The sequence below is a fragment of the Mastomys coucha genome, unplaced genomic scaffold, assembly GCF_008632895.1.
Source record: "Mastomys coucha isolate ucsf_1 unplaced genomic scaffold, UCSF_Mcou_1 pScaffold14, whole genome shotgun sequence".
In the NCBI taxonomy this organism is placed as follows: Eukaryota; Metazoa; Chordata; class Mammalia; order Rodentia; family Muridae; genus Mastomys; species Mastomys coucha.
In genome coordinates, this window is record NW_022196896.1 from 27,518,919 (window position 1) to 27,531,165 (window position 12,247).

At 41.6% G+C, this 12,247-nt stretch overlaps 1 protein-coding gene across 1 annotated transcript; it reads right to left on the minus strand.

Annotated features, from left to right (window-relative positions):
- Positions 1–303: 303 nt before the first annotated feature.
- LOC116089014 (ubiquitin-like protein 5) lies at positions 304–501 on the minus strand. The gene has a single exon (XM_031368780.1). The coding sequence runs from the start codon at positions 499–501 to the stop codon at positions 304–306; it is 198 nt and encodes a 65-aa protein (XP_031224640.1).
- Positions 502–12,247: the final 11,746 nt, after the last annotated feature.

A 12,247-nucleotide genomic window follows, 5' to 3' on the forward strand; every position in this document is an offset into this window, starting at 1 on the left:
TTGGTTGGAAGACTATTAATGACTGATTCTATTCCTTTATGGGTAATGGGACCATTTAGATGGTTTATCTGATCCTGATTTAACTGTGGTATTTGGTATCTGTCTAGAAAGTTGTCTATTTCATCCAGATTTTCCAAGGGTTTGTTTTGTTTTGTTTTTTTGACAACAGCAATGTTTTTATATATGTGAACTGTTAAAAATGACCATCTATACCAGTGTCAAATGAGGGTGGCAGGGGAAGGCTGGGTGAGAGGTACAAGGAGGAGGAAGGCATTCTCCTCTACTGGTAATAAAGCTCCAGGTTTATCTCAGGTGGATTTCATACTCTCCCGGAGACACGTAGTCCTTAAAAATTGTGTACCACTTTTTAAGAACGATCTTATTCCAGTGGGTGCCAATTTGAGCTGCTATCAGTTTCTTCAAGTCGCCGATGGTATCATTGGCATTGCACTTAACAGGGACTTTCTTTCCTAGCCTGTCGCTGCAAACCACCTCAGTCATTGTGGGTGGAGCTGGCTTTGCCTCCCGCAACCCCAAGGCTCCCAGGTCTCGGTAGCGTCCCCTGATCTCAGGCCTCTCCATTTAGCCTCCTCACCTCCAATGTCCTTGAACCTATCGATTTTCCAGTTTTGTTGACTATAGGCTTTTGTAGTAGGATCTGATGATTTTTTGGATTTCCTCGGTCTCTGTTGTTATGTCTCCGTTTTCATTTAAGATTTTGTTCTAGAGCTTTCAGATGTCCTGTGAAGCTGATAGTGTATGCCCTCTCTCCCATTTCTTTTTGGAACCACTCAGAGCTATAAGTTTTCCTCTTAGCACTGCTTTCATTGTGTCTCATAAGTTTGGGTATGTTGTACCTTCCTTTTCATTACATTCTAAAAATTCTTTAATTTCTTTCTTTATTTCTTCCTTGACCAAGTTATCATTGAGTAAGTTGTTGTTCAGCTTCCACGTATATGTTGGATTTCTGTTGTTTTGCTGTTATTGAAAACTAGCCTTAGTTTTGATCTCATAGGTGACCTGATAGGATGCGTGGGATTATTTCAATCTTCTTGTATCTGTTGAAGCATGTTTTGTGACCAATTATATGGTCAATTCTGGAGAAGGTACCATGAAGTGATGAGAAGAAGGTATGTTCTTTTGTTTTAGGATGAAATTTTCTATAGATATCTGCTAAATCTTGTCTATAACTTCTGTTACTTGTCTCTGTTTAGTTTCTGTTTCCATGATCTGTCCTTTGCTGAAAGTGGGGTGTTGAGGTCTCCCACTATTATTGTGTGAGGTACAATGTGTGCTTTGAGCTTTAGTAGAGTTTCTTTTATGAATGTAGGTGCCTTTGCATTTGGAGTGTAGATGTTCAGAATTGAGAGTTCTTCTTGGTAGATTCTTCCTTTGACAAGTATGACGTGTCCTTCCTTATCTTTTTTGATAACATTTGGTTGAAAGTCAATTTTATTCAAGATTAGAATGGCTACTCCAGCTTGTTTCTTGGGGCTATTTGCTTGGAAAATAATTTTCCAGCAAATATCTCTTGTATTTACAACTGAGGTAGTGTCTGTCTTTGTCACTTAGGTGCATTTCCTGTATGCAGCAAAATGCTGTTATGTATCTAGTCTGTTAGTCTATGTCTTTGTATTGGGAATTGAGTCCATTGATGTTAAGAGATATTAAGGAATAGCGATTGTTACTTCCTGTTAGTTTTGTTGTTAGAGGTGGGATTATGTTTTGTGTGACTATCTTCTTTTGGGTTTGTTGAAAGAATACTTTTCTTGCTTTTTCTACGGTGTAGTTTCCCTCCTTGTGTTAGAGTTTTCTATCTCTTATCCTTTGTAGGGCTGGATTTGTGGAAACATATTGTATAAATTTTGTTTTGTCATAGAATATCTTGGTTTCTCCATCTATGGTAATTGAATTTTGCTGGGTGTAGTAGCCTGGGCTGGCATTTGTGTTCTCTTAGGGTCTGTATAACATCTGCCCAGGGTCTTCTAGCTTTCATAGTCTCTGGTGAGAAGTCTGGTGTAATTCTGATAGTTCTACCTTTATATGTTACTTGGCCTTTTCCTCTTTCTGCTTTTAATATTCTTTGTCTTGTGCATTTGGTGTTTTGACTATTATGTTATGGGAGAAATTTCTTTTCTGGTCCAATCCACTTGGAGTTCTGTAGGATTCTTATATATTTATGGGCATCTCTTTCTTTAGGTTAGGGAAGTTTTCTTCTGTAATTTTGTTGAGGATATTTACTGGCCCTTTAAGTTGGGAATCTTCATTCTCTTCTATGCCTGTTATCCTTAGGTTTGGTCTTCTCATTGCGTCCTGGATTTCCTGGATGTTTGGGGTTAGGAGCTTTTTACATTTTGCATTTTCTTTAACTGTTGTGTCAATGTTTTCTATGTTATCTTCTGCCCCTGAGATTCTCTCTTCTATCTCTTGTATTCTGTTGGTGATGCTTACATCTATGACTCCTGATCTTTTTCCTAGGATTTCTGTCTCCAGAGTTGTCTCTTTTTGTGATTTCCTTATTGTTCCTATTTCCATTTTCAGATCCTGAATTTTTTTTGTTCAATTTCTTCGCCTGTTTGATTGTGTTTTCCTGTAATTCTTTAAAGGGTTTTTATGTTTCCTCTTTAAGGGCTTCTACCTCTTTACCAGTGTTCTCCTGTATTTCTTTAAGGGAGTTATTTATATCCTTCGTAAAGTCCTCTATCATCATCATGAGATGTGATTTTAAATCAGAGTCTTGCTTTTGTGGTGTGTTGGGGTATCCAGGACTTGCTCTGGTGGGAGAACTAGGTTCTAATGATGCCAAGTAGCCTTGGTTTCTGTTATTAAGATTCTTGCTCTCACCTCTTGCCATCTGGTTATTTATGGTGTTAGCTGATCTTTCTGTCTCTGAGTGGAGCTTGTCCCTACTGTGGGCCTACGAGCCTGTGATCTTAGGTATGACAGCTCTCCTGGGAGATCATCTCTTGCTCCTGGCAGAATTTGGGTATGGAGAGCTGTGGCATAGGGTCAGCTCTGGGCGCTGACAGAAACTGAAAGGATCCCATCCCAGGCTGCTCCTTGGTTCCTGTGTCCTGAGGGATCCAGGGGGGTCTATTGGAGCAGAAGTGGTGGTCCTTCCTATGCTCACATGTGTGTCAGCACTCCTAGGAAACCAGCTCTCTCCCACAGGTATTTGGGTATGGAGAGCTGTAGCACAGAGTCAGCTCCAGGTGCAGATGGAAACTGGAAGGTGAACTAATGTTTTGTGGCATGTATACAAAGTAAAGTGCTGGGTACCATCAAGTGGATTTGTGTTTCTATCACATCAGATAATTACCTCTATGAGTGTGTGTGCATAGTCTGGCCTCAATGAATTGCAAACACACGTCAGTAAAATTACTTATAATCACAATGCTGGACATTGGGTCCAGGACTTAATATTGAGTAATAAATGTCACACTCTGTATGTGGCATGTTCCCACTACCCAGCACCGATCATTATAAGTGCCTGCCAAGCAATACTCTACTCCTGCACTCTATGACTTATGGTTGTTTTAGTTTCCTTATATGAGTAAGGAAGATCACATGGTGTTTGTCTTTTGATACCCACCTTATTCCACTTAACATATTTCTTGAAGTTATCTATGTTGTTGAATGACAGAGTTAAGGGCTGGAAAGACAGCTCAGCAGTTAAAACCACATACTGTTCTTAAAAGGGATTCAAGTTCAATACTTAGCACCTACACTGAGTGGCTTACAACCATCTATAACTCTAGCTCCAGAGGGACCAACTCTTCTGGCCTCCAAAGGCACCTCCACTCATATGCAGACACCCCTATATACATACATACATACACACACACACACACAAAATCAAACACATACATGCATATCACATAATTTATCACATCACATACATATCACACACCTGTGTGCATGCACACACATACATAATTTTACATGATTAAAGCTAAATATATAAAAAATAGAATTTTTTAAAAAATTTAGAAAAAGAAAATGGCAGAATTTTCTTTTAGGGCAGAATAAGATTCCATTTTGTAATAGAGCTCATCTTGATTGATTTCTTGGTGGATTCGAAGGTTGACTCCACATCTCGCCCTTTGTAAATAATGCTGCAAAGACACTAATGGAATAGGTATGTGATGAGACACCAATTTCATAGTCTCTGTGACAGTCTCATTATGCAGTAGCTTCATTTCTAAGATTTTGAGGAAACTGCTGATTATTTTCCAACAATACATGGGGCTCCCTCTCCACAGCCTCATCAGGACTTCTTTTGGTTTTGATGACAGTCACCTAAATATGTGGTGTCTCTTCGGGTACAGATTTGCACTCTGTGATAATTAGAAATACTGAATACCACTGCTGGTGTTTTTAAAATATCCCCTTGGAGGAATGTCTACTGAGGTCCCTTTGTGTGTTTTTAATCGGGCTATTATTTCTTACTATTGAGTTGAGTTATTCATACATTCTTCAAATAACCTATTATTTCTTACTATTGAGTTGAGTTATTCATACATTCTTCAAATAACCCACTCTCAGATGTTTGTCTTACAAATATCACACACACACACACACACACACATACACACACAGAATGGCGTGTCTCTTTACTCTGTATAGTATCTCCTTTGCTGTACATAAACATTTCAGTTTGAAACTCTCTCATTTATTTTTCATTTGTTTACATGGAGGGAGGGGAAGGTCCTAACCAAAACACTGCTCACAATATCAAGATTATTTTCCCTACTGTTTCTTCTGAGCCCTCTTCCACGTCTCGTGTTGGCTTAACTCTCCCACCCTCCAGAGGTGATACAGGTGTAAGATATGGACCAGTTTCATTCTTCCTCACAGGGATGCGGTCTTCAGGCTACTCTTGGCTCTTCAGCCTTTCCTTTCAGTCTTCCTGTCCCATTGTATGTGTTCTGCACCATGGCTGGCAACATGTCGGTTTAATTCTATGCTCTGTACTTTGTTCCATTAATCTACACATCTGCTTTTATCTGGTACCATACTAATTGGTTACTATAGTTTCATGACATATACTGAGTTATTTTTATCTAGGAATGCTGTTTATTTTATTTGTTGACTAAATGTAGATTCCTTTGCATGGGAAGGAATCATAATGAGAAAATGAAAGCTAAAGAAGAAAGCATTTCTCACAAGCCGTCATCTGTCAGTCTAATGACTGATGCTATGGTTAGAGATTCCGAGCATACTGTTAATGCCATCATCAACATACAACTGAGGGTTAAAATCCAGCTGAGTCTGAGAAATCATTCCAACAGAATCCTCCAGGCTCTGATGCTCAGTCTGCCCTCTCCATCAAGCAGCCTGGACTAGAAAAAAGACAGAAATGTGCCTAACGTTCCCAACTCATGCATCAAAAGTTCATCCACAGGGCTGGAGAGACGACTCCACAGTTAAGAGCACTGGCTGCTCTTCCAGAGGTCCTGAGTTCAATTCCCATCAACCACAGGGTGACTCACAACCCTCTGTAATGGGATCTAATGCCCTCTTCTGGTGTGTCTGAAGAGAGCTACAGTGTACTCATATAAAATCTTTATAAAAAAAAAAAAAAAAGGAAAATAAAAACTCCATCCATAGGAAGACCCAGACAGTCTTGATGTCTGTTGAAAACCTAAATCTACATAAAAAGCAAGAACAACAATCTTCTGTAAGACTAAGTTCTGGGAGAAAACACAGGGAAGCAAGGGGCTCCCTGATGACCCTGCACTCCTGCTCTGAGGACAAGGGTCTTGTGTGTTCTCATTCTTGTGTCCTCTGGGGTTTGCTGTGGACACAGCTCACTTTCTGTTGGGCATAGACAAAGCCCCAGAGGCATGTCACACCAGTCATTGTCTCTCCTCCAGGCAATAAATCGAGCATGAAGGCCCGATTTTTCTCTAATTGATTTAGGCCTGAGCCTGGACTGCCACCATTTCATATTCTCAGCAAGCTATTTCCTTCATGACAAATGACCGAGGTGCCTGGTCAGGAAGAGACCTGGTGGGAAGGACTGGATTGTTCTGGAGGCTGGGGAAATAAAAGTCCTTTTCTCTGGTTCAAATGCAATTTGGCTAATGGAGACAGCAGGCCATTGTTCAAACCATTCACCAGGGATTCAAATCATTCTTCCCCTACACCCAGCCATCCGTTCAGCAGCCTCTCTCTAGCAGAATTCATTTCAACCTTGTCTGCAAGCAATACATCCCTTGTTTCTTTGCAGCTTAGAATTAACCATACTGGCCCCAGAACTAACTAAACCACGAAGAGTTTAGGGGGGTAAGGTAGGATAAGGGAAGCAGAGACCCTTCCAAGGCATCCCTTCTCCTAGGTGCCATTCATTTGTAAGCAGAGCCTAGGAATACAAAGCAGTGGTTTCTATTATCAGCACATCATGGCTACACAGTATTAACCACTTCTTTGGTATCCTCATCATCTGATAGGGTTTCACCAATGTGACTTTGAAACCAGACTTCTGTCCATGCCGCCTGTCACAGAAGCCAATGAGCAGTGAGAGTCATTGAATGCTAATGATGTCCTTTATTCAGACAGCTGGCAGTCTGAGAAGACAATGGGTGAATATCCTTAAGCTATGTCTCATCGGGGTGAACTGAAGTTTCAAACAAACAAACAAACAAAAAAAAATACTTCCATAATGTGGATTGGATATAGAGTAGGGGTGTTACAAATTGGGAAGGCAAAGTTATCGTGGCCATGTTTGCTTACCTCCTTGTGTGAACTAACAGCCCTGTACCTGATAGTTGGAATGCACAAAGCAGCCCTAAGCTCCAACCACGTCAAACACTCAAGAGTGTCATCAGATAGTATCGAAGCCTTTTGAGCGAAGCTTCCCTGCTTCACTGTAATTCGCCTACCCAATTGTTCCACTCCTGTGTTTGAAAAAAGCCTGGATTTACATTTTTGCTTCTGTTCTGTTACTATAAAAACAATCTCATGAGACTGTTATCGTTCAGAACATAGAACTGGGATGAGACCGGAATCTGTGTTTCCAGGCTGTGATCATTCCTATTGGTCTAGAATAAATTCCTTCCCTTTGAGGGCAGACCCATGTTTTTTTGTGTCAACCCCTGTCATCTTCAGCCAGCAGATGACACTGGAAGACAAAGCAAAGGAAACCAGTGACTACAAACTTTAGTTTTTCAGTCAGTTGTGCTGTGGAGATTGATGGCATTTGCTCCCCCCCACCCCCACCCCAGTCAGCTCTTCTCCTCAATGTATAAAGCAGTTTCCCATGCACCTTTGAGGCTGAGGAGATGGCCCTGTGGATAAAGCGCTTGCTGTATGTGAATGAGGGCCTGAGGTCAACCCCTGCAATCCATGTAAAAAGACTAAACGTGGCAGTGTGAGCCTACCAATCCAGGGCTAGGAAGCAGAGATAGGAGCATCCCAGGGGCTTACTGACCAGCTAGTCTAGCTGTGCTGGTTTGAAAATGCCTGGCCCATGGGAAGTGGCACTATTAGGAAGTGTGGCCTTGTAGGAGGAAGTGTGTCACTGTGTAGGTGGTCTTTGAGGGCTCCTAGTGCTCAAACTCCATCCAGTACAGGAGAGCGCCTCCTCCTGACTGCCTGCAGAAATCAGTCTCTGGCTGCCTTCAGATCAAAATGTAGAGCTCTTAGCTCCTCTGGCACCAACTCTGCCTGCATGATGCCATGACTCTCACCATGATGATAAAGGACTGAACTTCTGACACTCTAAATATTTGTCCCAACTAAATGTTTGCCTTTATGAGTTGCCTTGGTTGTGGTGTCTCTTCACAGCAATGGAAATGCTAACACTGGCTAATTGTTGAGTTCTGGGTCACTGAGAGACACCCTGTGTCAAAAGTAAACCTGAGGTAGAGCTCCATAGGGGAGAACTGCCAGCGTGAACCTCTGGCCTCTACATGTGCATGCACAGGCACACATACCCACATGTAACATGTACCACAACCCACAAAGGCTAACTCAACCAACCACTAACAGTATGTACATTCCGGGATATCTACATTACAAAATGAAGTACAGACGCGCTCTTATGATGTGAAATACAAAGTGGGCCTATCTGTCTGCTATATTGGCTTATCTTTTCAAAGGTCCCATGTCTTGGAAGCTTGGTCCCCAGTGTGGCGGTGTTAACTTAGTGGAACCTTTAAAAGTGGAATCCAGTAGAAGTTTAAACCCCTCCTTTGGGAAAGGAGCGGTTCAGCTATTACATGAGTGGGTTATTTCCCATGAGAGGAGCTTCTATAAGTTAAGGCTACCCTGCACTTTGGCTGCTTCTGCTTTCGCTTGGCTCCTTTGCCACTTTCCTAACTTAGTGTAGTGTATCCAGAGGGCACTGATGAGCCAGAACACCAGTGCTAGCTATTTAGTACCTGAATCATAAGTCGCATAAGCCTTTTATAAGTCACTCGGCCTCAAATAGTTTAACATAACAGACCAAGACAGCATTATCAGTCGCTCTTCCCAAACCTGTTTCGGATGTCATCTCATATTTTTCTTTGTCACCAACAGACTCCTTGACACTGCCTGCCCTCTAGCCAGGCCATCTGTCTTTATTCCTTCAGAAACATAACCTCATGCAGAAGCATTTCAAACTCACTAGTTTACTATCAGTGATCCTTCAACTTTCTTCTGTCGGGGCTTTTCATAGCCTCTTACTGAGGCTGAACTTATCGTAGAAGGCTCATAGCTTAAATCTTGTGGGTCTTTATGAGCACACATGGAAGAATGCCACATCCCATTGCCCTAGAGACTACGTCCCTTCCACTTCTATGCTCCAGACCTCACCTCTCAACTGATTTTCATCATGGAAGCCATCTGGCCTCATGTAGAATTTTATATAAGCAGAATTGACGGTATAAAGACAAACAAGAGATTTAGGGTTTCGCTTGGCAGGGTTTTTGTTTGGGTGGTTCTGTTGTGGTTCTTTTGTTGATCTGTTGGCTGTGCTGAGGACTCAGGGTTGACACACTACAGAAGCACCCTAGCTAGGACCCATTTCCTCACCTCTCTTTACTTTTTATTTTGAGACTATAGATCCTTAAGTAACTTAGGCTGACCTTGAACTTATGATTCTCCCGTTTTGGCTTCCAAAGTATCAGATTACCAACCGGGGCCACCAGGCCATCTTCAGAAGTTTTTGAGAAAAAAAAATACTTTTTCCCTTTTCATTGTCAAGTAACATTTCCTTGTATACAGTTCTTTACCTTTTCCACTGATGGGTACCCAAGGGGTTTTAGGCTGGGGGAAACTGTATAAAGCTACTACAAACACTTTATTTCCCTTCCTTTTAGACAAATACTTAGATCATACAGTTTAGATATATGCTAAACTTTTAGCAATGTGCTAAACATTCCTGATGTGTTGGCTCCTTCCGGCAATCCTAGCATGCAGAAGGAGAATGATTTTGTGAGTTTGAGGCTAGCCTGATCTGTATAAAGGGACTCCATGTCATAAAAGCTCACAAACCAGGAAACAAGAAATGGCGGAGAAGGAAGAAGAAGACAGGAGGTGGGCAACAAAGGAAGGAGGCAGAGCAAGTGGAGGACAAAGAAAGCGCTAAGCAAGGCGCAGGGCCACTGACCTACAGCAAGGATGCCCAGCCCAGCGCTCTCTCCTGCAGCCTCCTAGCGCTAGAGCGTGTGTGTGGTTTGTCTGTGTGTCATTCTTCTGCCTTCCCTGAAGAATGCGACATGGCCTGCCTTACAGAAGACTTTGAGTCATTTCCTCTTTTATTTATAATTTTTATCTCTTTTCTTTTGGTCCTGCTTTATTTTTACACTCCAATTCTTTATATACCAAGTACCAAACATTTGTCACTCTGTGAGTTGTGGGTTATTTTTCAAATCTCTGGCTTTCCTATATTAATTTTATATGTTTCTTTTTTATTCACTCTTTTATTTTGACAGCTTAATTTATCCATGTGTGTTTTCTAGCAATTTGTGGGTCTCGTGGTCCGGTAAAGAAATATGTGTCTTAAAATGAAGGTGCTCCTCTGTTAAGACCAGCAGCTCTACCCTCTTACTTTTTTGCTCTGCCTTCAAACAGTTTTTGTAGATGATGTGAGATAGTTGGTTTCTTTATTCTTTATATGTATGTTGCATTGCATGAGCCAATTTGTTGAGTTTTTCAATCTGATCTTTTCGATATTATAATACTTCTGTTCAAGGCATTGTGATCACACTCACCCTCCAGGATCCTCTTCCCACTCCCAGATCATAGCTCCTGTAACTACAGCAGCCAGGGCTTATCCCGAAGATAGCACCTCCTGCACTCTTTACCACCTTTGGGCTCCTGCAGCCTCAAGAGAGAATGACATGGACATCCAGTTTGGAGCCAAGCACTCAGTAATCACCTGTTCTTGTCACTTGGCCATTAATGAGTCTTGGCTTTGCCAGCACCCACTCCCACAAGAGGATTTCTGACCAAGACAGAGATATATGCTACTCCGTGTGTGTAAATATAAATATTTAGAAGGCAGTTTAATACATCCCTGATTGGAGAACTGGGGGTCTCTATAGGGCCTATGACTTCCTTAGCCATAGGCCTTGAAGGGTTTGGTTTGGTTTTTTTAAAGCTAGCTACACATCAACATTCAATTTAAGTTTTTGGCTTTATTTAACAAAAATGCCCAAGTATGAAGTATGTGAGTCGTGCATTGTGCACATCTGTGGTCTTTTCCTGCACAGGTGTATCCTTTTTCTTCCATCATGGGTTCCAGGAATGGAACTCAAGTCATCAGGCCTATGTAGCTAGTTCCTTTATCCACTGAGCCATCTTGCCTTCCCAACTTAAAATTTCAACCAATCTATGATATCAAGCCTATATATTCTCTCCAATGAAGCACACCTCAAATTCAATGAAGAAGTTGTTGGTTATTACGTATAACATCTATGCCACTATTGCACTAGTGGGTATATTGGTCTAGGCAGGTCAGTTTTGTAGCAGGAAGGATATACAGCTAGTTGTGATTGTTAATAACTTGCTCTTCTCCAACAGCCTGCATAGCACCTTGGGGTACTATGTAGCCAATAGAAAGCAAGCTTCCAACTCAGTTTTTTCTGTGTCCATCAAGTGTGTTATTGCCCTTTTAAACAATCACTAGGTTGTATATGGAGTACATATTGCCTGTGGAGTTAGCATTATTACTTCCAATTGTTTTATGGCAAAAAAAAAAAGATATCCACTTCCATCAAATGGAGGTCTGAGGGGAGCGAAGGCATGGGAACATGTGTCCTATGGAACAGGACTGTGCCTAGTCCACTGTAAGCTGACATAAGCTGAGAGCTCAGTTACCAAAGGAAGAAGCCAGCAGCTGAAGAAGTGCTAGAAGTGCTCAATCAGGAAAGTGATGGTGCAAAGGCAACCTTAACTAGTCAATGCCTGATTTCCACAGTGGCCAAGGACTCTGGTAATAACAACCAAGCCAGCAGTTATTGGCATTTACATAGAAGGTTCTCCCAGGTCCCTGTCATCTTCCCCTTGTCAAAGAAGAGCTTTGAAGCATGGGCCCTTCTCATCTGAAACATGGGGCTCTTAACTCATATCTAGGGAATTGCTCCAAACCTCCTCACTACTGCCCTGAATCTGAAACAAGAAGTGAGGAGCAGGGCTGGAGAGATAGATCAGTGGATAAGAGCACGTAGTGTTCTTCCAGGGGACCCAAGTTCAATTCCCAGGACTCACATTGGGTAGATCACAACCATCTATATCTACAGCTCCAGAGAAACAACTGCCCCCTCTGGCCTCTCAAAGTACTGCACCCATACCTACACCGCCCATGCAAATGCACACAGAATTTATTTTTAATTTAAAAAAAAAGATAAGTAGCCTAACTTCTGCTCTATTTCCCCTTCATAAATTCTGAAGTGATTTCTCATCATGTGTAAGCTGACACTTTAACTTCTTTAAGAACCTCTTCAATCCATGATAAATACGTCTTTCTGATGTTTTGGGGTTTTTTGTTTGTTTGTTTGTTTTTGGAAGTAATGTTAATTGCCAAAGTCATAGTGCATGGGCTTTATAAAAGCATGTTAAGTATTTAGTAATGTGAGAAATAGCTCTCCAAACCAAAACAATACAGAACATATCTCCTCTTTACATTTTGTTCCTCCCAGTATGAGGAAAGAGTCCCAAAAGCCAATAACAGAGTCAGAGACAGCCCCTGCTCTCACTGCTGAGAGGCCAGCAGAAGACCAAACCACATAGCTATAATGTATGCGGAAAGCCTGAGTCA

Excerpts from the sequence above, each read along its gene's own strand:
- LOC116089014 (XM_031368780.1), bottom strand. The coding sequence starts at position 501 with ATGACTGAGGTGGTTTGCAGCGACAGGCTAGGAAAGAAAGTCCCTGTT.